The sequence below is a fragment of the Lepidothrix coronata genome, unplaced genomic scaffold (genome assembly GCF_001604755.1).
Source record: "Lepidothrix coronata isolate B3197 unplaced genomic scaffold, Lepidothrix_coronata-1.0 Scaffold44, whole genome shotgun sequence".
Lineage (NCBI taxonomy): Eukaryota > Metazoa > Chordata > Aves > Passeriformes > Pipridae > Lepidothrix > Lepidothrix coronata.
In genome coordinates, this window is record NW_016690224.1 from 576,216 (window position 1) to 603,168 (window position 26,953).

The following is a 26,953-nucleotide window of genomic DNA, read 5'->3' on the forward strand; positions in this document are numbered from 1 at the left end:
TATACTGACAAGTAAGGCCCAAACAAATCCTTTTTAAATGGAAACTCTAATGATTTCTCCCTGGTGAGGCACTTTCTTGTTCTGCTTCAAGACCTAATCATAAACCCATTAAAAAATAACATTTTTTGTTAAAAATGCTAGAAACTGTCAATGGATCATAGACAGCACTTTGTCAGATTACAGATCAATAAACACCAGACCACAACAATAATTAGTAAGTAATTGTATCTCATTACCTTTGGGGTCTTCTTGGGCCAGCTGACCACAGGGACACCCGAAATGGCAAGATTTTGGTCATCATCAGCATGTTCCTTCAGTATATTCTGTTGCAAATGAAAAGGCCTTTATTAACCAGAGAAACAACTGGAGAGTGCAGAGACCTACAGAGGACAACACTCCGCTCTGATGACAGACTGAGAAGATCTCTGCAAGTTACTTTTGCTTCCAGACTTCCAACTCACACTGAAACTCTCGCACCTGTCGTTAACATCCAAGATGTGAAACTTCTAGCAAAACAGGCAGCAAATCATCCATCAACACCTCAGATGTTACAGACTTCTTTAACACTGGTGTGTCCAAGACCAGTGTCTTACTACTATCACCTCTCTCTTTAAACTCTAGCTCACTAAATCCCAGCCAAGCCCATGACTGACACCTTCTCTCCTGACCAAGGCTATAAAAGGCCCGAGAATCCCCAAAGCTCTGCCACTGTTATTTCAGCAGTCACAGGGCATCAGGTGTGTAGTTTAGAGCAATCCTCAGATGCCTGAACATTCAGGTAAGCCAAGATATACAAGTGTGTCTGTAACCTTTCATCTTTTTGCACGTGACAATCCAAGAGCACTCTCATTCCCACAGCCCTTCCTTCCCCACTGACGGGCAGGCCAGAGCTGCTGGAATCCTGTTCCCTTTATGTGATCAGGTGAGGCATTCAGGTTCCTGAGTGTTCACTAGGAAAGGATCTGACTCCAGACAGTGCAGTATTAAGGGAAAAAAGATTGGTCTGCCCTCCCTTCCACCCCCACCAAACCCTTTTGCTTTGCTGCACTGTTCTAGAAATCTCGTGAGTGGGCTGCACTGGCTGACACAGCTCCCACTGTGAATCACTCCCATGACCAGTAACTCAACACAGAGGTGGTAAAACACTCTGTTTAAGTGTACTCAGTTGTGCAGCTGGGAACAGTCCATGCTCACTTCCCATGACTCCCTATGTGCTCACTAACTTAACTGCAAAGCTCTTCATCTGGTGGCTGAAAAAAGAAGAAAAGAAAACAAAAAACGAGTCGGAAGGAGGATTCTGCTGTGCTGCTGAAAACTGGAGCCCAAATCAGCACTAACAGGTTAAAGGCAAAAGAAAAAAATGCTCAGTAGAACAAACAAGAATTGCAGGTTGGAAATTGCCTCAACAGAATATTTAGGAGATAAGCCCAATGAAGTTCAATGGTGCTGCTCCCAAGTATATGAAAAAAGCTTAATTAGCCAACAACAGGCACCAGGCTCTGTCAGTCCCCAGTGCAGAGCTCTAGTAATTAGAAATTTCACACACTATACAAAAAGAGCTTAAAATACAGTAATTGTTTTAATAGGAAGTGCACTTGAATTCATCTGTAATCATCCAACTAAAGCCCAGGGTACGATAGCATGTTCCAGTCCCCAAGAGCCTGCGTTTGGATGAGTGTCCCTGGGGCTGGCTTTCTCCCTGGAGCTCAGACAACCTGTCACACTCAGCCCAATTCCCCAGCCTGTGCTTAAACGAGAGCTGTGTTACTAACGAACAGCACAGCACCAGCACAGCACTGCTCCCTCAGACACATCACAGCAGCGAGGCTGCTCTGGACACTGGTTAGGCCGAAAGCAGCACCAGTGACCAAAATAAGCAATACCAGTACAAGCCCAGGTTATCAGCCTGGTGCTGGGGCTGCACTCAGGGGTTTGCAAAGGTCAGGAGTAAAACCCAGCTTGCCCCACCCTGATTGTGATGCAGAGTCTGTGTTGTACCTGCAGCCCTGTGCTCCTCCAGTGCCACACCCACCAACTCTTACCTGTGGACTAATCATTGGCATATTAACTCTTGGGGGTTAAGTGAGCACCTCTTTGCTCATGTCCATTTTATTTTGAGAGGGATCGCTGCATTAACTGAACTGTGACCACATTCTGAAAGTTAGTTTTCCATCCTAAAAACAGAGAGGATTTTGTAATCTTGTTGCAAAACCAAAAAATCTCCAGAACAAGGCAGCGCTTGAAAGCCATATAAACAAAGGACAAATTAATTCCCTTTTGATTTTGCTACTCTTAGATTTGAAAGCCTGTAAGACAGAAAACCTTAACGTTTCCACTAACGACTGTCAGAGACTCGGAGTTCAATAGAAAGCAGAGTATATTCCAAGAACTTGGCAAGGTAATGAAGGTTTCTTGTTATCATATGTATCACGTGAAAATATTATCCAAGGAGAAATGTAAAACTATGGCAGCTTATCATCTCAGGCAGCTGAAAACAACGGCTGTCTGCGCAGCAGAGCCACAGTTGCACTGACTGGAGCGTCAAGTGTCAGAGCACAACAGGCTGGAGGAGGCAGATTTTTGTTCACCTGCTTAAAAACAAGGGGAAAAAAAGAAGATAAAGAAAAGCCATGGGGCTCCAGTTAGAGAAACAACATGATGCTCCTCCAGCACACGGCGGCCCCATTCATTACACTTGAGGGCTGTGGTGACAACAGCAGGTATGGAGGAAAGAAGCTGATTAACTATGTAAGAATTCAGCTTAGCCATTAATTTCAAAAGCACAGCAAGGAACAACTCCCCTGAAATGCATTCAGTAGAGGGAGTTTTTTTTCCTGTCATCAGGATGAGAAAGGGGGTAAGATTTCTTGGCAAGAAAAAGTAAGAACATATTTCAGTAGATATCATCTGTCTTGCACAAGAATCTTCTCCTGCTGCCAAGGAGTTGCGGATATTTGACAAACTCTGTTCTTCAAACTGAGTTTCTTCTGCCCTAGTGGACTTGCACAGGCCCTTCTGGAGAAGGGCAGCGTTTTTGCTTTGAAGTGGGGAAGGTCTGTGGCATTATGAGGAGGCAGATCTCACAATCCTGTGCTCCAACAGCACAAAGGAATTCCCATCCTGCTGGCAACACACAGAAACGTGTGTGGAAATCAGAGGCTGCACATGGGCAAGGATCTCTGGCAGTGTGTTTAGTGTGGGCTGCACACTGCCACGATCAAAGGTCTGCTCAGCCCTACCTGCCCTGTGATGTGGGGTGCAAACTACACCAAGGAGTACGATGGTTACCTCTCCATTCTCTTCTCCATGCATGAGCCCACCCCAGCTGCATCTTTGATACACTGAAATACTGGCTGGTAGCTAAATATGAAGTGGAGAAGCCACATGATGAAACTCCTCCAATCCCCCAGGCCACCATCTAAGTACAATTACCTCTCAGTGACTTTTTTTCCTGCCTCTCTTTCTCATCCTACTCAAAAGTATCTCAGTAGGTACTTTTCTAACAGGTCAGCTGAGATTTAATTTTTAATTTGAGAGCTGGAGTTGTTGCACTACTTATACTTCATTTCAGGGCATGTATATTTGGCAAACAAGGTGTGACTGAGGCTGCACATGCCTCCAACAGTATCAGCACCAGCAAGGATGTGAGGACAACGGCAGCAGTGACTTCTGGTTGCTACCCCTGCCCACAACTGCAGTGCCAAGCCCTCTGTCCTTCTGCAGCTGGGCCAGCTGAGCACTCCCAGGGGGGGAATCTTCATCTGTCCAACCCTTTCCCCTCACATTCCTGCTCACACAGTGACTCCACAGACACTTGGATAGTTTGTTGCACCTCCTCAGCAGATGGCTCGGATGCATCTGCCATGGAGTAAAGGCTGCTTTGGGAATCTCTGTGGAGGCCTCTGAGAAGCTCCTGTGGTGCTTAATGCAGGACTCAGGTGATGCAGTGCCAGCAGGGATTTAACTCCTTGTTTGAGCTCAGGGAAGGACTGATCTGCTCCCCAAGTCAGGCTGTTACACTCTGCCCAGAAGCCTCCCTGGTGCTGCTGCACTCCATCGATCACGGTGATAAATGGGTTCTCAATCTGCAGAGGCAGCAGTTGGCACTTCTGGATTGCTGTGTCCCCACCAGACAGCTGCAGTTAGTTTGGAGCTCAGATGATGTGCAAGGAATTTACACAGGCTTAGTTTAGTTTTCAGTCTCCCTTCTCATAGGGAAAATAAATTACTTTACTGCAAAAAGTCTCACCTACTTGACATTAAATAGCTGTAGTTGTATTTACCACTAAGAGCAGTAATCCAGTCACCCATCCTCTACTATATTCTGGCTCAGCTGGCAAAGCATGGATTCTTTGTGAGCTACCCCGATTAGTTCTGTGAAACTTCACATCACTGAATAAAATGGTTTCCTTTCTCCAGTTTAACTACCCATATCCTGTTTTCTGAAAACATTAATTATCTTCCTGAAGCACAAAGACAGACTTGAATGTCATACAGAAAAGTTCCAGAGTGTATTTCATTAAGAAATAAAAGTGCTACAATAAACACAGATTTATTTTCTTCAGGAAGAAACTTGTTTAAGACTTTCCAAGCAGACCAAGAGCTTTCAGACTTTGTCAGAGCATGTTCTTGCTATGCATTTGTTAAAAATAACTCTCAAATGGGTGCACTAAAAGGGTACTTTTAATAGGACGCATTATTAATACATCGCATGCCCGAAAGTTGGGTTGCCCATGAAATAAACCTTGTGAGTAAAGCCAAATACAGTCCCAGCATGGATCATCTGCACAGCCTCTGCAGGATTCCTACCTCCATTCAGTCCCACAGATGACTGATGCTCTGGATATTCATCAGGGTGAGGTAAAGGGGCCAGGCTTTTGCTCACTCCACTGTTGATGCTATCAGCAAAACCCCCTTGTTATTATCTGTACAGCTTGGAAAACTAGTAGCAAAGTAAGAGGGAACATGATTCAGTGGTCAAGGAGATAAATACCATTCTGGAAAAATGGACTGTATTTCTTCCTCTGCCATTATGTCTCTATGTGGCACAGGGCAAAATCTTTTAAATCAGGTTTCCACGGGCAGTCATGAATTGTGTGTTCCTGCACTTCCTCACTCCTGGCTTGGGATCTGGATGCTAAAGATCAGAACTTCTCTGCAGAAACGTTAAGCAATTACAGTTTCACTATAATTACACTCATCTTTTGCAGGTATCATTGTTAAATAACACTCACTTTTCTGAAAATCCCATCCATGGCACGAAAAGCCAGTAGCCAAAATTATGGTCACTTTTATCCTAATCTCTCTGCACCCCAGTTCCCTCCCTGTGATAACAGCTCATCCATTACCACGTGTGAAGCACAGGATGAGGATCCCTGGGAACCCCAAGGGAACATTCCCTGTGTTCAGCTCAGGGGCTGAACAGAGGGATGTACCTGACACACACAGAAGAGCAAGGATGGAATGAAATACTGACTAGTTGCATCCTTACACCAAGGAACACGGGAATCCTGCAAGGACCATTATGCTGGATGTATGCTCAGGGGCTCAAATCTGTCACTTGGCAGCTCCTCCATCCTTTGAAGGTGGAAGCTCTAAACATACACTGACACACATGGGTCTGGTTATTTTTTTTGAAAGCAAATAAACTCAATAAAACAAATTTCCTGCTCCAAGGAGATTGGATGCTTTGGCTCCACTACGCTGATCTCTACCATGTCAGTGAACACAGTGGTGGAAAGGAGTGACTTGCTGTCCCAGAAGTAGATGGGAATGGGACACACCTTGTCAGTGGCTGCCTCAGACAATTTGCTGAGGAGCAAAGAGAAGACCTGTGCTGGAATGCTGGACTCCCCTTCGGACCTGAGAGGAAATTGTATTCAAGCAATCCCTGACCTGAGTACAACTGCTCCAATTCCTTCAGAGCACCTGGGAAGTGGATTGTGCACCCGTAGGGAGTAATGGAGGAAGCAGAATATATGGGCTTTAATGAATTTACTATGCTGTACTGACTCTCACCCTGAAAACTGAGGGCTGACTTAAATGTGGGCCAATATTGTAAAAGAGATGGCTAAGAAAATTCTTTAACTGTTCTTTAGACACTGTTCAAGAAGATGTTTGAGTTAATTAGGTTTTAAAAAGGTCTTGCTCTGACTAATCTGTCACAGACTCGCCAAACATACAGAGGTGATTCCAGGGAAAATTTTGCAGCATCCACGGTGTTTAGATGTGGTCATGGGTTCTTTAACCAGCAGGGAACCATCAATATCCAGATGTTGGGATACATCCTGATGGTTACAGTGTGTGCTGGCAAGGGGAGAAAGTTTAGAAGCAGGAAGTTATCAAAGGAGATGGAACATCAAGGTTGTAACTCTGCAAGATGCACACAATAAACTGGCAGGTGCCCACTTCATACCAGTTAAAGCACAGTATCACCTAAAAGGTGATGTGGGCCTTTTTTTTAAATGTCCATTTGCAGTTCTCTCTTTCTGTAGTCAGTGAATCCACTGCTCTGGAGAGGAGTAAGAAAACAGATACTCCCACACGGAGCTTTAAACCAGATTCCCATATGGTACCTTGCCGTGCTCTAGGAAGATGTCTCAGCACACTGGAGTATGTCATCAAAAGAGGGAGCATGAGCACACTGAACATCTGCAGCAGTTATTATGTGTTGTATCCCTCCTTGGATTTCACTTATTTTTAAATGAAAATTGGTCTGTGCATTAAGCTTGGAGAAGCAGCACTACCATTCTGCTTCACCACAAACTCAACTCCTGGTCTTGAAGCTTCATTTTGATTTCCTGTTAGAAGGTGACTGATCCCAAAGCAAGCCAGTGAATCCACAGCCACAACTTTGGGCACGTGTCCACTTTCATGTACAAAGTGGCTGATTTGACAAGAAGATAATTTCTGAGCTCTTGTGGCTTCCCAAAACAAGTGCCGTGTATCACACTTCCAAGCTCCAAGATCATGGAATATGGTTTCACTGCACATGTTCAGCCTTCTCTAACTGGCTTTGAGCCCTTCTAAGCAGCTGTTACACTACTTGCACTAAAAAAGTACAGGTTCCCCATTTACCACATAAACGTGTATTCTCCCCCTCAGATTGTGTCTTACAGACCATTTTTGTACAGAAAATATGTAGCTGAAGACCCCTACTGTACACAGACTAAAAATATAAAGAGAAGTTGTGGCACTAGTGAGCACTCCCTCCTTACACCATCTCCAAAAGCTGTATATTGTACCAGTGGAGAATAATTATCAACCTATAGAGGGCAATGGAGGAAAGGAAAATGAAAAAGGTGAAAGTAAAAAAAAGCAACAGGGAGCGTTAGACAATCTATCTTCTGAACTGCAATCCAGTATTTACATTTTGCATGTGTCAGCTAACGAGGTGTAAGCCAGGAAGACGGTAGACCAAAAGGGGCAGATTATGACTATAATGATAAACAGACTTTTTGAAGTATAGTATTTACATATGGGACGTAACAAGTGCTGCACTATGAGAGGATTTAAACTTCTGACCACTGCTCTGACAGTCAGAAGGGCCTGTCACTTCAATCAAGATGCAAACAGCCACCTCCCGGAGCAGAGATGGCTTTGGGTAGAGGGATAATCTCCCTCTCCGTGGCACAGCAGCCTGACAGGAGCTGGTCACCACACACCAGCTGCCACCCCTCTGAGGCAGAACTTTGCTTTCTGCTCTCCTGCTGACTCCTGTGCCCGCAGAATACAGTTTGTGTGGCTCAGCAAGCCATGACACCCACCTTCATGTCCTCTAGGAGAGCCTGCGGGTCTTCGATGCCTTCTGGAACACACTTCTTGTTCTCTGGGAGAGATTCAAGCTTTTCCACCAGGGCTTTTAAACCCTTCAGTTCAAATTCTGTGAGGTGAGTCCATTTGGTTGAAACTTCTGTAGCTGGAGACCCCGTGGGTGTTTTGGGATAGTCCGTGGGGGTCGTTGATTTTACGCTGTCATCTGACTCGTTGGACAAAGTTCTTTTTAGGTACCTCATTACTGTGGCTTTTTGTTTCCTTCCTGCAGCCTCCTTCCCTTCTGAGTGTGTGCTGTTGGGTGAGGAGGAGCCATCCACCAAGGATTTGGAGTTCTTATCCAAGCTGTCATCCTTCTCCTCCTGGAGATGGGCATCACAAGATTCTTCATCCATGTCTAACCACGAATCTGATGAATAGCTGTCTGTGCTGCGTTTTCTTTTTGCATCTGAAAGTTAGAAAAAGAATGCTGAGTTTTTACCCACTGTAACTCGCAGCTGAAACACTTCTGTACCACTGGGGCCAGGTGCTGCCTATTTCAAAGGGCACTGGAGAATGGTCTAGTGAGTATGTGACAGGAATGGGTTTTATTCAGCTGATTTTTATTTTTTTTTCTTGGGGGGGTGTGTGTTTGTTTGTCTGTTTTAATGCTGGTTTTCATTAACATCTACTCAGTTCAAATGACTGGGAAACATTTAGGGAAAAATTATGCTTTCTTCAAAGCTTCAGTCCTCTATGCCTTCAATTAAGAGTAGGCAGAGCTCTTAAGTCACACACAATTAATTTTCCCACAAATCCGAAAGAGACCAGATTCGGCAGCTTTGCAGCTTTAAGAGGAGAGTGAGCACAGAAGGAGGAGGGGGAAATGATGGGAGAAAGCACGTTAAAATGCTGTACATCATCATTCTTCCAGGAACCCTGCACAGCACAAAATCAACTCCTCAATACTTTTCCTCTCTGCAAGCAACTAACTGTTGATAAAACAAGAACCCCCAGTTGTTAGTGCATGAATACTCATTGCTCTTCTGAGACAGGATTTCAATTGCGTTTATTTTACAGACAACAAGACAAAACACACTCAGACTGTCACAATTACATGCCACTGGTTTTCTTAATGCCATCTCTGATGCATTGTAGGTACTTCTCAGAAAAATTTAAAGGCAAGTTTCTGAGTCTAAAGTACTATTAATCTTAATTTCCCCGTAAGAATCCCAATTGTTACCCAACTCTGGGTAATCAAGCAGTGAAAGCAATGTAAGAAACCAGTGGCCACGGTTCCCTCAAGCACACATCTTTTCTTATTTATTAGGCACAATTTCCTCCACTAAGTGAACAACACTGAATGCAGGCTAGCAACAGCAGGAATTTCTGTGGAAAATACAGTTAACACTGGCAACACCCAGTTAAGTCAATGTGAATTTTATTACTGGCTGAAATGGGCACGAGATCGAGCTGCAAACAAAAACACTGCGAAGGAAACAGAAGTCACACAGAAAGAGTGAGCGAACAATTAATGAAAAGTTCCTTTCACAGCTTCCACGCTCTGCAGTGCAGTAGCTTTGGATTAGGGCAATGTGAATCATGCTTAAGGAAGGATTAACTGGACATTAACGAAAAAGCTCAGCATCCGGTTGTTTAACAGGGAGGTTCAAAACAAATGCTGGAGCCCAGTTCCAAGCTGGAAGTTCTCCGATCACAGAGAACTCCTTGTCTCGTGCAGAGTTTGTACCATCATGTTACAAAATATACGTATTATTTGTCAGCTGGGTACCAGCGATGCAACAGGCAGTGGCAGGGTGTCTGAGGGCAGTTTGCCCAGCCTGCCTGGCTGCTCAGCTCTGCAGTTGCAAATAAAGACCCTGCAAGGCCAGGTCAGCTCTGTGTGTTACTGCCCCAGAGATCCGAGTTGGCCACTTCGCATTCTCAGGGCTGCAAAAATCCAGCATCTCTGTCCAGTCCACTCCTTTGGTAACATTTGCATTTTCCTCAAAACCAAAACAGCCATAAAATGACTCCTGAAAGGCAAGTTTAAGCTGAAATGGCAGTCACAGAAAAGACCAGCTACCAGCAAGGCTGATTGCAGCCAAATCCAGCTCCATCCACAGGGCAGAGGAACCTGCTCCCTGGAACCCTCCAAAAAAGCCTCCTCATGAAGTACAGAACAGATTATTTTGTGTGCTGAGGTGGTGGCATCAACACTCCAAAGCAGCTCCTCCTCCCTGCTCTGTGCTAATACACCCCCATCCTTCTCTTAGAAAAATAAACAGGATTAGAAAATATCTTAACCAGAACATTTAAAACCCACTCTGTTATCCAACTTTTATTTCACACTGTTTTTTCCTTTGTCCACAGTAGCAAGCACACAGACCCACCTCAAAGGCTACATAATCAGCTTATGTCATTCTCCCATTTTACAACTGAGGAAACAGATGCTTGGGAGAAAGCACGATTTGCTCATTGTCACACATCAAATCTAGGGAAAAACCAGGAATCAGAATCCAGGCTCTCGGATCCAGGGCTGGAGCCCCTTCTCTAAGCCACACAGCCTTGGTGAGCTGTTTTACAACTGAGTGAAGCACAAAGCCCAGCCTAGATGGGAGAAAATGCCATGATCTGGCATCAAACAGGAGAGGGTGAAAGCAGATAACACATCCCTCTGCTACCAGGACAGTGTCATTAACAGAAATTGGTATAAATCTGCACAAAGAAAATCATGTTTCTGTCCTCCTGTGCTGTGGCTCTGCTGAACAGGAACTAATGGCTATAACTGGGGCAAATCACAAGCATAAATAAGGCCTAAAGAAAGCAAGGGAGATCACATTGTGGAGGTGTGAATAATTTACTCCAAGCAATGCTCTGGTGCTACCAGAAAACAGCTTTCAAGAGCGATCTCCACTTTTTATCTCTTGCTCTAATCTGTGGAAACAAAAGGCAGGAGAGGAGGGAACACCACGGTACTGGGGGCCTATTCCCATGAGAAGCGAGCCCACGGAGGGGGGCTTGCAATTCCGTTCTGCCAGCTGCCACCGCTTCCCTGCCACCGGCTGTCTGCGCGAGGCAGCCCTGCTGCGCAGCTACACCTGGGGATGGACACACAGACCACTCCAATCCATCCTCCAAACGAACCAGGGCCCTGCTCTCTGCAAGCCTGGCACCTACCTGATGCCTTGGCTGATATCACCTCTGGGGACAGGGTTGGCTGTTAACCTGGAGTGTACCAGGCTATTCTGGAGCACCAGGGGATTACAGTGCTGGTGCACCAGCAGATTAAGAGCAGGCTGCTTTCAAAGCACAACTGTCTGCTACTGCTGCTAATCTAAAAAAAAAAAAAAGCACCAAAGGAATCAATAATGGAAGGAGAACTTCAAGGTGAGGGAGATTCAATTTTGTGTTTTCAAGTGTTTTGTTGTAATGTAACATGCCACGATTTTTATTTATTCATTTCAATGAAAACACTGTCTGACAGAGTTACTGTGCTGTGAGCTGGGGCCCTGCATAAGCATAATCTGCATTTACTTAGTTGAGAAGTGTATTTTAAGCACTGTATTACCAGGGTTCCACTGACTTGGAGGTTTTTGGTTTATAAAGTCTCTCTGTGGAAAACAGCTCCTGTGAAGTTCAGCTGTGGTTTCTTCTTCTGAGTAAATGCACCAGCCAGTGCCAGTTCAGAACCCCACTTTCCAAGGGGTTATCCAGCCTGGGCTCCCACATAACTTAGTGCAAAAAGACCTTCACCTCCTTCATCTCAAAGCAAATAAAACCCGCTCATACAAACCAGTCAGTGATCTGGCTCAGTGAATAGGAGGAGCAGCACAGGCTTGACCACAGGACAGAGAGTTAGAAATACCTTTTTTTTTCTATAGCAGTTCACTTCCCTGTGGTTCTGGGCAAATCACTTAACTTTCCCCACAGTTATCCACTTGTACAAGAAGAATAATTATACACAGTTTCTTTCCTTCCTGGACAATAACTTGCTGTATTACAGAACTTAAAAGAAAGGGATGGGGGTGAGGTATAATTATGAAATCTTTCTAAACTCTTTAGAACAGTCCAGTGTGTAATATCTACCCTGCCATTCCCAGCTCCAATCCCTGACACTGTGACTTGGGAGCAGCAGTTGCTATCAGTCCACTAAAGACAGCAATGACATTTTCATTAGCAGAAAAATCCCTGAGCATGCTGGAAATGTATCACTGCATGGAGCACCCCACACAGGAATCACTCAATGTACTCTAGTACCTGTCTATCATAAGCAAATTTATTCTATCCCCTGAGAAGAGGAAGGGGGGGGGGGAAAAGACATGGCTCCTTCACTGTGCCAGAGGGCATATTTTTTATATCCATCAGGCTTAATATACAGTTAGAGGCACCCTGTTAAAATTTTAGCAATGGGAATCTTAAAAGCTGCAGGCTACAGAGAAATCATGTCTCTGATAGCCCAGGATCTTCTCCCAATTACTCTTTGTCAGCTCACTCTCAAGATCTGTATCTCACTGAAGGTCAATTGTGGTTGAAAACATCCAGCACAGACTCATTCATGATAAGAGTAAAAATAATGAAGACATATCCACCCCGAAACAGCGCATGTTCAAAACCCAAATAGGGTCCCTTCTGATTTCAGCTGGCAGGACAAATGTCACCGTTGAGAGGGACAAGGAAAAGAAAAAAGAGAAGGAGATGGTGTGCTTTTGCAGCAGCCTGTGATTGCTGTCATGTCGTCATTCCCCTGAGTGTTTGCCCTTCTGGGAGAGATCTGAAAAAGAACAGCCTCACACACTAACTAGGAGGACATGGCCTGAAAATTCATCCTGGGCCCGGAGAATGGGGAAGGAAGCCACAGCCATTGTCCTCCAGCTCATTTAGAGTTGGACTTACATTTCTATTTAGGGAGTGGGAAGACTCAGGGTTTCAGCCCTGCCTCCACAGAGGTGGGTTTTTTTCCTGTCTGAAGTTCTGTGAGTGGAGACATTTAGAAAACAGAAGTACAGAGAGCAATATAAATTGCTACAGTAGCATACAAATTTCGGGACAGAGGTATCAGAGCACAGTCACAGCAACACATTTTCATGAGTAGGCAACGAATTGAAAGAGTCACTCTGAATCCACCAACCTTCACGTCAAAGCAAATAAATAGTCTGTAATAAAAACACAGTAGGAAAGGTCTAAAGATATCCTTACAACACAGCTGCTGATGAACTCAGTTTTCTGTGTTCTCCAAAGATGTTCTTTATCAACATAGTGATTTTTTTATAAGCAGGAGAACAGAATCTCTACCAATTCTATGCAAACTAGTCCCCAGTGAATCCCAGTGACCACGGGCAGCACCCTGCAGTCTGTCTGGTCGATGCCCTCCTCAACTCACAATCGGCTGCTCAGCTTCTGAGATCCACCACAACCACGGCACCAGAAGCTACATGAGAAAAGAAAGCAGCACAACTCAAGGGCGAAAAATAGCCAGTTCTAGCACCCAAAAGGAAAGGTAGAAAGTGGACATTTAGAACAAATTATGTCAAGGAAATTATTTTTACGAAGTAGGAGAAACATGAGGATCATCAAGAGAAATTTCTGAAAATGAATACAAGGCTGTGAAGAATTTTTTTCTTAAAGCAAGAGGGACAGAAGACAATTAAATCTACAGAGGGGTTTGAAGGAAGTTAAGTACTTTGCTTCATTACTCTTTAAGGAGAATAATGGGAAATTCTTCGTCAAGGGATACTTCCTCAGGGGAAATCAAGAAATTGCTTGCAGATAGAGAAGTCCCTAAGGAAGAGACAATTTAAGGACCTTAACAGCTCTGAAGAAAAGTTTAAAAACAAAGAGGCAGGGTTTGGAACACTGACCTCATTTGGATATTCTATCCCTCAGCAGGTGAATATTAAGATACAGACACCACAGAACAAACCAGTTTAACTCAAGAATTACAGTTCATAGAGATTTATTTGAGTCAAGAGCCTGGACACAGACCAGTTAAAAGAAAAGCAGGTATTGGAAAAAGTATTACTCATGCAGAACAAAGCAGTGCAGCTTTGTGAAGGTAAATAATGTACCTTTACTCCTTTGAGTATGACAAATGCCAAAGTGAAAGATCCAGTAGATATATTAGATCTGGTCACAACCCTCAGTTAAGTGATGATTTTAAGGTTAAGATTCTGCCAAGAAATAGAAAAACCCCAAGTTTCTGACAAAACAAAAGTATACATCTGTCTGTCCTGGAGAGAAAGGCCCTGGATGTCAGTGTCAGAGATTTACCAGGACTCTTTGGTCATGCAAAACAATCCTGTTCCCTCTAGACACTGGATATCTGTAGTTCCAGGTGAGCTTTTATAGGATTGGAATATCTCTCAGCTACTGACTGGACTGAGGCACATGTCGTGGGGATCACCAAACCATCATCAGTAATTACAGAGCTGGGCTGAGCTCACACTGGTGATTCAGCTGGAAAAGGTCCCATCTCAATATCCTGAACCATCCAATCTCCACATCCAGTTTGTTCTGAAATTACACCTCGTTGATCTGGCACCCCCACCCTGCCTGCAGGACCAGCCTCTTTTCATGCCAATGCTTTAGACAACAGGAGATTGTTCCTTATTTTCCAATGAATGCAGTTATCAGAGTTTTTTTCACTGCTTTAGCTGATCCGTAGGGCTAATTCCCTCCTCTCCTCTAAGATGATCTTTTGAGAAAAACTTCTCCACACAGAGTTCCTGCTTAACTAACCCTTCTTGAGCAAGGTCTCACAGAGTTAAATGTGAAGCACCCAACTTCCCAGTGACCCCAAGAAATTTCCCTGGCCTATCTGCACAGACTATTAAGCTTCCTCGAGTTATTCTTGGTCAGTAAAACTCACTGGAGGATGACATCTGCCCTTAACTTCTTCAGTCCCTTCTACTAAGAATTGTGCTCGTAGGTAAACATTTCCCCCCTCTGCCCAGTGCCCGGGGCAGTGCCAACCATGCCAGGTTCACTCCAAGTGGCACCTCAGGGAGCAGGAGGCACAGAAATACTTCAGTCCTCCTCCACATTTAACACATATCAGTTAAGATTTAGCTGGTGCTTGTGCTATTTTCAGCTATTCTGTGCTTAAAAGCGGGGAGGCAACATGGCCCACGGCCTTGTTCCATCAAAGGGAGGAAAAAGAGGGCAGTTCAGCAAGGCAACAATTGGAATTGTCACACATTGATGCAAAGCTCACATCAGTGCCAAGGTAATGCCCTCCTGCTTCAGGCACATCTATCTGTCTCTGCTCTGGTCCATTTTCAGCTCTTGTTGTAAAGGTTTCTTCAACCTCCCTGCACTGGGGTTATAGATCATGGAGATTTGTGTAGGTGTTTTCTAGGGTTTGTTATTCTGCAGAACTAGAAGTCAGTCACCAGAGAGAATTACAGTAGAGTTCAAGGAAAAGAGAAAGAAGGCAGGTTTAGTGACCACAAAACATTCTGTAGAGGAGACACTCTATAAAAGGACTAAATATCCACCCCACTAGAGCACATTTGCAATACACACATTTCTGGCTACCGAGGTACTGTGCCAAACATGGCAGTAAATCCTCAACTGTTTGGCAGATCATCTCAACACAAACATTACTGAAACCAAGGAACAAACGCATCCAAAAAATATTTTTCTAGGATCCACTTGCTAAGGGAGCGCTCAATAAATCTAATTCAAAGTAAGTTGGTACTTCCTGGAAATGCTTAAAGAGTCAAAAATCTTCCTCACCCCAAAATAAAAGAAACAGTTCATTAGAAATACTACAGTTCTCCAGTTCAATTTATAATCTGCTTTGCAGAAGCCAAAGCAGCAAGTAGCCCGAGGTGCCAGCACCAGTGGTGAATGTGCACTCAAAGGATTCACTCACCAATTAACATTGATTCTTTCTGGTACTCTTTGCTGAGGTGGCAGCGCTGGGTCACACAGGACACGTATCTCTCCAGAACATACCAGCACATTTCATAGTAGAAAGGATACCGGAATTTGGCGTGCACCTGGAAGCAAGAGCAACACTGTCAGTCCATGGGGAAGGGAGAGAAGTTTGCAGCACAAGGGCCAGTCATCATTGCCATCGTGTTATCAAGAGCACAAACAGTGTGCAGGAGGGGGAGGGGAGAGGGTGGGAGCAGGGAGCTGAATGCCTCCAGCATACGGAATGAGGAGCGAGCCTGCCTGCCTGCCATGACAGCATCATTTCTTGGTTCACTAATTTGTATCCTCTTGGGGTGGTGGGAGAGGAGAAGGGTTTGTGTTCTTGTGAAATCAGGAAGCTGATGGATGGCCCCTACGGAATTATTTACCTGCTGTATAAACATAGGGTGGTCACATACAGATGTTAGTCACTAAAGCTCAAAGTACAGGCGTGGGTTTCCATCCCCTAAACGCTAGCACAGGATTCTTATCAAAATGGCAACATTACCTAAATGAGTCAAGCAGGAAATACCTCTTTTGCAATTGTGGTCATCACAACAATTTAATTATATAAATGAACACATAAATTCTCGATTATTGATAGCTGCACATTGAAGTAAAAATCCCTTATGTGGTTTACACTGAGTATTTTGATAACAAGTTAGCTTTTGCCACAAACAGAATAAGGACAGAAAAGCAGGATTTTGACAAAAGATCCTGTCAAGCTGCGCACTGTTTCTTAGACCTGTTGTACTCACACTAAAAGCTTAATTCTCCAACATTAGGTATTTGTGAGAGCATTTCAGATTCAAAAGAAAACAAAGTGGGTTTCCTTCCCTTCCAATATAGTTTTCTATCTGTGGGAGGTCACTGTACCAAAGAAGAATCTGGGAAGCTCCTAAAATGCAGGAAGATGTGTGTTTTTCTTGTGATTTGTTAAAAATGGATGCCATGTATCCTGCATGCACTTGTACTTTCTCCTGGTGGCACAGAAATCTGCATTTTGCAGGCTCACATGCATGCACTGCTCTGGGATTGTAGGAGCTGCTTTAAAACATTCTCTGCATATTAACTCTGCCCTAGCCCAGAGGTGTGCACCCACCTTTACTGAAAACCTGGACTGCACCAGAAAGGAGCATTACCTTAGAAAAAACAAAATAAAACCAAAACACCACCCCACCCCAGAATACCTGAAAGCCTGAAGTCTAAACAGAACCACAGAAGTTCAGATTCAGCCCTGTCCAAACATCTGTGTGGTGATCAAAGCATCCACTTGAGCAGATCAGTGACTTACTGGAATGCCCATATTTGAAAGCTGTCCCCAAGGTGGACAGCCAAAGAACTTGCCTCTGTTCACCAGGCACAGGAAATACAAACACTTTTAGCAGTAAAACAAAATGTAATAGAGGGAAAATATACTGTATTGTCCCACTAAATATACTGCAGTGTAGGATTTAAATACTCTACGGCAATTCCCAAAAGTTAAGATCTCTTAAATTCAACACAAACACAGCTGGCAAATCTGAACTGCGTGTTGCTATGGATCATGCATCCAGCAATGCTGCACCTTTCCAAATGTTTCCCTGTGCTGTTTGTTACAAAGCACACAAACCAAAAAAAAGAAGGGAAAAAAAGAAAAGGGAAAAAAAAAACCCAACCAACCAAACAACAACCCCCTAAATGTGAGAACATTTAACCCCAGGGCCTTTTTGCATCGGAGAAAATTCTTCCTTTGGTTTAGTTATTTGTCATAAAGAAGAGATCAAGTCACTTATCACTATTAGGGAACACAGGGGAAATTAGCCATGCTAAAATATATGCTAATAAAGGAACTCAAATTTTTCCAAGAGAGCACTGCAGGAAACAAAATTTGCAAAGAATTGACTTACAAACAGGAAGCCGCCTTCCACCCCTCAGCCTTCAAAAGGTTTTCAGCCACATGCCTGGGAATATTAAAGACATCATTGCTCAACATTTGTTGACAGATTCTGAGCTTCACCAAATTTAGTTGTTACCAATGTTAATTCAATGTGAAAGACAAGGCAGTAATGCATGCAGTGCTCCCATTATGTATATCAATCTTTAATATTCAATTTGAGTTCCTAATTGCCTCGCTATCAATGTTCCAACCCACAGCAAATCCCTCCATGCCTCTGGAATCCACGGTTTGCCCGAGAAGTCTCTGCTTTTACAAACCTTCAGAAGGAAGAGCTTCTGTAGAGAGAGATACTGGTGCAAAGATCTACAGAGCCTCCTGCCAGTAAAGCAACTCTTACAGTGCTTTAAAAACTTTTAAGGTTTGCCTTATGGAAAAGTACAGAGGAGTGTGCTCTCTATGATATCCTTGGACATTTATTAATTATAATGGATGTGAACTGCATTATGTGCATGTCCATACTCTTTCCATTGTACACTTACAGTCAAATGAACCCTTATGGGGAGGGGGGAGGAATAAAAGAAAGAAGGAAAGAAATTAAAAATGTTCTGTGATGAGTTTGAAGTGTAATATCTGATACAGACACTGCCAGAGGACTAAATTCCCCACCAGCAGGGAAATACACTGGATCATCTAATAGGCATTTCCAGCTCTAACTTCTGTGATTAATAATTTACAATCCACTGAAAAAAAAATTTAATTATTCCTGTACAGCAAGAAAAAATCCTCTCTGGAATATGATCCATTTCTTCAGTTCAAAGTGAAATTATTTTACAGACTTATATCCTCCTCCAAAACCAAAACAAAAATCCTCAGCAAGTAAGACACAGGCTTTCCTGAAGAAAGTATTAGTCTTTTCCACAATGCCCATTAAAATCATTACAAACTCCACTTGTGTTTAATCAATCTAATCACAATATTGAAGCAGAATTTCTGATTATTTACAAAATTATTAATCTATCCACTTGAAATGTTATCTTACATTCCAGAAAACATAATGAATAGCAAACACCATCATCTGTGAGTGACCACCTTACGTATATATTTGGAGTGCCCTTGTCCCTACTCATGTTCAAATATTTTAAGGCAGTTAAATTTAGATGAGTTGGGAGTAAGTTTGACACATTCCTCCTCTTCAGTACCACAGAGCTGTATCCCCCCTATGCTGAATGATGAATCCCTGCTCTGCAGTTCCTCAAGCTGGGCTTGCAGAGCTAAACAGCTTGGCCTGTTTGACTGCCTGTTAATTGGCCTCCAGGAAAGCCAGGCTGCAAAATGAGAGTCTCTACGAACTGTAAGGCTGGAGAATATTTGTTTACCTCAATTGCACATTAGGAGCTGTTTCCGACAATAGACATGTTTTTTATTACTCCTTAAAACTATTTTTAAATGGCTACAAGCCTCTTAAGAAGTCTCCCAGGGGTATGAGGAATTAAGCTAGAATAAGCATGACAAGTATATAAACTAAGCAATTTTATCAGGCTGTAAATCAGCATTACCATTTCAACCATGTATTTATTCTTGTCTGAGCTGCTAAGACAATAACTACACCTAGCATAAAAATTACTTTGAATATCAGCAATCAAAGATGATTAAGCATTACAGAGCAGGTTTAAACACAGTAAAACCTCCATAAAATTGCTCTGTGCAAAATGAAGAGGGGAAGCACACCTGTATTACACTTTGAGTGTGGCAAATTACTTTGTCAATCACATCATGTAATTTACTTCTGTGCTATACACAATGGAAAGATCAATACTGATGAGAAACTCATTTGCAGTATGTTCACACTGGCAAATTTGTGTGAACTGTGTGGTACCGAGTCTGCCAGAGCAGCCAGTGGCTGAATGGAATTATTTCAACAAAGAAATGACAAAATTTGATTGGCAAAGCAAATAATGTAGTACAAACCAGAATCCTGTTTTGAAACCATTTCCCCCTCAAGATTCCTGCATGACATTTTTAGGTTGGGGTGGGGGGGCTGTTATTATTTCTAAATAACAGTATTGATTTTCCCGTCTTTTATCAAACTTCTGTATGCCTTAGATGAACAGCTTCTATTTTGTTTCTGTCCAGAAATTCTTGCTATTCTTCAGCTGTTCACACAGTTCAGTTATTATACACCTGCCTATGAATACAAGTTTTTAAACACAGGTACAGGCTGTGTGTAACATGTTGCCAGCACATGTCAACATCCAACTGCTGAAATCGCTTCTGTGAAGCCATGGAACCTCTGAGCTTTTGGCTTTCATTGGTCTTTTTTAAAGCACTTAAGTATTTTTGGAAGGAAAATTATAAAGAACTACACAGGCTTCAAAGAAAATCTAAATCAAAACTGATGAGAGTAAAGGACTGATTTGGGATTTCCAAATGTTGCAGTATCCCTTTCCAAAAAAACTGGGACAGGACATTTTAGAGATGCAGATACCCAACTCCCAGAACCTCCCCCCAGGATCAGGATGCCAGCAAATTTTAAAAGGCATTTCAGTGGACCTGGCTGGTAAGTTCCTAAAAGTTACCAAAATATTTGACTGTACAGGGAATTTTGCCTCCTGGTATAAAAAGCTTAGAAGATCAAAGCTGCACCCAACTTCCCACGGAGAGGGGCCTGACATGAAGCACAACTGAGCAGTAACAACCCAAAATGTGTGATCTTGGGTTGCTCAAGTCTTGTGGGAACAAAATGTCAGCTTTTATACATCTCCAGGAAAAAGAGCGTCTCCTTCCCATCTTCCCCACAGACACCAACGGAATTAAATAGTTTCTGGCACTGATCCTTCCTCCCAGTCTACTCCATTTGAGTTTCCTGTGTGCCCCTCCTTCCCAGCACCAACAGACCCTCCCCTTCACACCTGCAGTGTGTATTTCCAGCAGGTATTGCTGGTTCTTATTTACAGTCACTCTGAAAACCTTCCTGTGCCCAGCACCTCTGCCAGGCCACAGTGAGCCCCTTCCTGTTTCTGCCACCTTCACTTTTCCCTATCCAAGTCCTTTACATTTTCTTTAGACCTTGATGCTCTTTCTTGGGACACCTATTCAAAGCCAGGCTGAATCCACTCTGGTCTCTACTCCTGCTCTCTGCTCTCCCTGTCTTCTAATTCCCCTAAATTTCAGCTTTTGTCTTCGTGTCTCTTCCACTAAGAATTCATTTTTCTGCTAAATATTTCTTCTCTTCATTAAAGTCACTCCAGGAAACCAACTGCTCCCACCACTGTTTTGCAATGTGAAGATTACCAGGCCTTCTACCCCCTGCAAAGTCAGGGAGGCTGGGAGGAGGACACCCTTCCTCCCACTGAGATGTACTTCAGAATAACATATTTGCTTCAGGTCTATGCACTCTCACTGCAAAGAAAGCAATCTGGGGTGAAAGCCCACTTGGAGCCAGAACCGTGCCCTCTTCAGAGGTGCACAACACTGAACTGCACTGATGTCCACAATGTACTGTTTTAAGATTTTTTTGTGAAGAATAATTGCAATTACCTGCCATTTTGCCAGCCAAAATCTCCATTAACACCACAGTTGGCATCTGTGCCAGTGATTCACCAGTACTGTCTCAGTGCAAGGCCTCCAAAAATGTCCCCATCTGGATTTGCACATACCTCTGGTCCACTAAAACAGTGGCACTTCCTTCAGATTCTGCTGCTTTATGAAACTACAAAGGATATGATGACTCTGCGCCCTGTTTACTAACCAAGGATAAAATTTTCACTCCCAACTAAGAGGAGGCACAGTAACCTCCAACCTCTCCATCAGGCAGATGCTACAGCCACATGAACATTACAATGTTCAGATTAATGTCCCACCCCAGACTCTTTGCTCCAAGAAAATCTTGCACAGTATCGAGTCACTGGAGAAGAAAATCCTGCCAGTTACAGAAGTCAGTTCATACACAACTTCTGTGCAGCTTTGTCAGTTCAGCTGTGGACAGCAGAACCATCCCAGTGCCACTGGTTCTCCAGGCTCAGGTATCCCAGGTGTGCACAGAGATGATAAGCAGGGGGTCACCAGAAATCCTGGTACAAAGGTCTGTGAAGTGCAATGTGTTTTTATGCAAAAGGGAAGGTGTTTTATGAAAGTTTAACAGGCAGACAAAAGACACAGAAGGGACACATCTGTGGGAAGTAGGGAAAAACAGATGAGTACATCCCACTAAAAATAAACCAACATTTGAAAGTCTCATTACTTCGTGTTTACCTCTTGTTTCAACGACTCTGACACAGAGATCCCGTCAGTTGTTGTTTGTCAGGAGGGAATACGAGAGAGAGACTATGACAGATCAGTCACAAAGAACTGCTCAGTTAAAAAGAGAATCAAGTGTCCTTACCCTTGTTCTGTCCTCAATCTCATAGATGCGAAGCTGCATGGGAACATTAAAGCTATGCAGGATATTTCCACCAAACACCAGAGAATCTACCGGAGTATAAACCGCGTGTATCCACCCTAGAGAGGGAAAGCAAACAACTGAGAATGCCTCGTGCTACGTAGTGTTACACAGCAATTTATCATCAAATTTTAACAACCCCCTGAGCCCCACTGTGCAGGAGATGAGAGGGTAAAGCAGTGAAAGGTTAAATGGGATGCTCATAGCCCCACTTCAGGACCAGTCACAGTAGAAGGGCATCTTGTGACGTACCACCCTCTGTAAATCAGGTTCTTCTATTTATTCACCGAACAGTTACAGTGTTTACTGAGCACACTCAAGCTTGTGACTCAACCCCATCCATGACTAAGAAGTAAATTCAGTCTGTTTGATACACTCAGGCTCTCAGACGTATCTCCTGGCACCTCCAGCGGGGCTGCAAACCATGTTAGCAGTGGTGGGGGCAAAGGCTGTGGGACTGGACTGAGGCACAGCAAACGTCCTTCACACCAGCACCAGAACACACAACTTCAGATGTCTGAAATGTCAACCTGCCAGCCCTCCTTCAGAGGTGAAAGTTTCACCTCCTTTGATCAACTTCCTGAAGTAACTGAGAAATCTTTTTGGCTGAAAGCCCCAAGTAAAAGGATTTAACATTTCTATTACTGGAGCTGATAAGGCTGTTCTGATCCAGTCCCACAAGGGACTGAATTCATTCCACAGGCTCCAAAGAATCTTCTATCACAACGAAAATCCAGGCACAGCAATTCAGGCAGCCACACACCAGCTCTTCTGCCTCTGCATTGTTTGCTTGGTCTGTCAGGAGCTGAAGCTCTGGCTATGCAAGACTGTAGCCTCTGATCTCTGCAGTGAAAAAGGAATTGATCCTGCTAATGATCTGGGACCCACAGAGACTTGACACTTTTTTTCCCCTTCTTTTTTTTTAATGAAAAGCATTACAATTTATAAACCAGCAGACAGCAAAGCAACATGGGGGGCGGTCAATTTTCTCCTGACTGTGCAGTACTTTCCATTAAAGCTGTGGCAGCTCTCCTTCACTTCCACATCAGTGAGGGAGCAGGGAAATGCCATTCAGCCTAGAGGGTTCCCCAGCTAGCAGCCACAAAAGTGCTCCTCCACAACAGTCTTTCGACCATAAAGGCCTGCAAGGCTCTACCTGAGAAGTCCTTGAGCCAGAGCAGACGGCGGGACTGAGGCTTTCATTTAAGGGCATGTTGGTAGGAGAGAAATATGAAGGAGAAAAAATCAACACTAGAATTTTCCCTCTGGAAACACAGGCCCAGCCCTCTGGATACATTATTTTTCTGAATTTCAGAATCAGGGAATGGTAGAGGTGTGGAAGGGACCTCTGGAGGTCCAGCCCCCTTCTTGAGCAGGACCACCCAGAGCCAGCTGCACAGAACTGTGTCCAGCTGGCTCTTCAGGAGCTCCTTGGATGGAGACTCCACAGCCCCTCTGGGCAGCCTGTTCCAGGGCTCAGCCAATTCCCAGGTCTGATTCCACACACCCAATGTGACACATATAAAACCAGTGGGTGGCTCATGGCTCTGGCAGCTCATGGAATTATTGCACCTTTCCTGCTTCAGTCAGGATAATTTCAGCTGCAGAGTCACTCACAATGATCCAGCCTGTTTATTACTTCCAAATCAAGAACAATCAGCTAGAGAGGAATGTGGGGTTTTTTCATATAAGGGTAGGGTGGCAACTACATACATGAACATTATAAAAGCTTCACAACTGAAGGAGTTCAGCACCTCACATGAAATACATCAGTCTGTACTAAGAGCAAACTACTAGAAAAATAAATTATCTTCCTGATCTAGTCTTTGGGAAGGAAAACAGATCCAAGGTCAAAGAAGTTGGAGTCACTGCTTCCACTGGGTAATCAAAGACTTCTGTGCCTGGAGGAAACAATGGAAGCCATGTGCTGAAGCAAATCTCTTGCTGGGTCCCCAAAGCAATTTATTGGCTCGGTGCTGAAACACAGGGTAGGTCTGTGTGACAATTCACCTTAATTGTCAGGTTTAAAGATGAACAAAATGAAGCTCGAAAAAGTGAAATGACTCGTCCACGGCCACACAAGTGAGTGGTGGCAGAAGACAGCTCAGAAACAGCCAGTTATCAGAACACTGGAGAGCCCCCACCACCACTTCCCATTGCAGCTCCCTCAGCAGAGGTGTCGATGTCCAAGCACACCGGAAACGACAGATGCAACAAGTTATTTTAATGGAATGATCAACATCATTCAAGATACAATTTGATATCTGATATTTACAGCTTAAGTAAAAGGAGTAGCTGAGCAGAAGCCTGGCTTTCTAGTCCAATATGAAAGGTTAAAAGGAGATATCCCTTCATTTTATAACCAATAAAATGAAATCCCATCAATGCAGTTGTTCTTTGAGTGGATGCTTCTACTGCAACCACACAGTAGCCTCCTCCTACAAATTGTATTTTCTCAGTGAAAATTTCACGCTGGAGGGCAGCTGGTTTCATTGTTTCCTGCTCTTTGGGCTTCACTCATCACACCTTCCCTGACCTCTCGACTCTGCCCCCACTAGATGCCAAGGATCTTTGTATCTGCTAGACTTTCTTGGCACTAGTCCCAATATTTCTGGGAGAAATGTGAAAGGATCTATCACTGGCTTGAGCCAACGCTCCAACAAACGGTGTCCCAGCCCTGATAAGTGCTCAGCAGAAAGATAACAAACACAAATATAGTTTTGAACATCTATTGTTACAGAGCTGATACAGGTGCAAAACTAAAGTCTTCCTTAAATTATCTGAGACAACCTCTGGTTCCGTGGATAACATCTTTAATTCCCTACTTGCATTTATAATACAGGACTAATCATCTTAGAAACAATTAGTGCCTTCAACAATTAGTGCCTTCAACTGCCAGCTTCTGAACTAACTAAATATAAGCTCCTTCAAGATGCAAGTATTTCTAACAGCAAGACTGAAAATACTGCTAAATACTGTTAATGACACAGTTCTCAATATAAAGACCCTACAATAACGCAGCCCTAAAATCCACCAGAGTTGGGAAAATAAAAATAAACCAGAGACCAAGCAACAAACTCAAAATCATTAACTGTAAAGTCCTGGTAAGTAAAGTTCCTACCCCTGCCAAAGCATGGAATAGGATGATTTCCAGGCACAGCTCAGAGATGGGCATGGATGATGCCTGTGGGTACCATCCCTTCACTGCTGAGCACAGAGCTCAGTCCTGGGGAATCCCAGATCTCCAGCAGTTCATGTGCTCCCACAGGCAGCATCCAGCTCACAGCCCCTCTGCCAGCTACAGGACACAGCCCTGTCACAGGAGTCACCTGCACACAAAATAGATTTTGGCCACTCAGCTGTACAGGGTGTTTCAGTCACACTGTATCCCAAAATAGCTTCCACTTGCCTGAGGAACGTCCGTGCATAATTGAAACTGCAGAGGCACAAACGCCAAGAGGTGTATTCCAGGGACACAGCACAGAATGGGCAAGGTTAGACAAAAATGATGGGAGAATTGACCAGGCAGAAAATCCCAGGAAGATGGACACAGGCGTTACAAAGGAAAAAAAAAAAACATTAAAATCTCCTGGTTTAATATTAACAAGGCTGTGTACAGAGAAAAACTGGGAGCCAGCACCAGAAAAGTCGAAGTAGGAGGAAACAGAGATGAGCAGAACACAGGAAACAGTTTCCATCAGGGTAATATATTGTGGAAATGAGCTCTGAGAACAGAGAAGCTTGGATGGCACATTCAATCCATCCCCACAGCTTAGATACAGCACGACTCAGAAATAAACTGAGGAGGATGAATGTTCATTGTGACCATTTGCAAACAAGAACACCCATCTTCTCAGCTCCCCAATTACTAAGGTTTTTAGAGAGGAAGATAAACCTCCAGAACAGGAGAAAGCTGCACGTATGTGTCAGACAAAAGAGCAGCCAAGGGGCTTCTTCTGGTATCATCCCCACCACCACATCCCCTGCCTCACCTTCACCTGTGCCACTGCTTTTCATCAGATGAATCGACAGCTCTGTTGACATGTGTGATCACATCACCCTGTGCTGAACAGCCTGTCATCTGTGTTCATGTGTGTCTGACTTCCAGCTCTCACAGCAGCACCTTGCCACAGAGCCTCCAACACAGACACCTCTGGACTGAGTTCCTCAGTTCTCTCCTCAGGGACTGCTTTCTGCTGCTCACACAAACCCTGGCACTGCTGCACAACCCTCTGTGTTTCATGGCTTAGTGCAAGACAGGAGATAACACCTCACCTCTTGGTCACTGTCTCAAAAACTGTAACATTGTCAAAAACAAACAAAAAGGAACACAGAGTAAAATGCCACAAGTTCAGTTTTATCCTTCATGCTAAAAAAAAAGCACTGGAGCAATATCAGAACAAATGGATTAAGGACTGAAAAAGTCAAAAGTCAGTGGAATAAGATATTATTAATTTTTGGCTGAAAGCCACAAACAAAAGCACCTGCTAAATACCACCTAAAGCTACAATTAAATCCTGCAGATGAAAGACATACACTGTGGCTTCAAGGACTAGTCATGAACTAGAAAACTCTTCCTCATGGATGACCAGCCTCAAACCAGCCTGTGCTGATATCAGTGACGAGGGAGGGAAGGTGGAACCAACCCGTCCTTCCTTCCCTGGGAGCAGAGCTCTCCACACCACACGCCAGCACCAGGCTCAGCCAGAGGGGATGTGTGGATTTGGGAGTGCAGACACTGCACACTCACGGCTCACAGCCCTCAAGTCAAGCCTCAACAAGAAGCCCATCCACTTACGGTTTTCTGAAGCTGATGTTTTTTATTTCAGTTCTCGGTGATCAGTAAGTGCTTCTTCCTTCCCAAAACAATCCTACTTTATGAAGCCAAGCCAACACTGAGCAGGAATTCTATTCAGGAGGCTCAGAAATGCTCTCAGCTGATTTACAGTTATGAATTATTCCAC

At 43.8% G+C, this 26,953-nt stretch overlaps 1 protein-coding gene across 6 annotated transcripts in view; it reads right to left on the reverse strand.

The window, feature by feature from the left end:
• KDM2B (lysine demethylase 2B) overlaps positions 1-26,953 on the reverse strand; it is a 116,237-nt gene that overhangs the window by 38,628 nt on the left and 50,656 nt on the right. For all 6 annotated transcript variants that reach the window (XM_017814342.1, XM_017814344.1, XM_017814340.1 and 3 more), the window contains 4 exons: positions 21,933-22,048; positions 15,629-15,755; positions 7,767-8,221; positions 237-323 (listed from right to left, as the gene is read on the reverse strand). In XM_017814342.1, the coding sequence (XP_017669831.1) occupies positions 237-323; positions 7,767-8,221; positions 15,629-15,755; positions 21,933-22,048 (785 nt within the window). The remainder of the gene's footprint in view (positions 1-236; positions 324-7,766; positions 8,222-15,628; positions 15,756-21,932; positions 22,049-26,953) is intronic.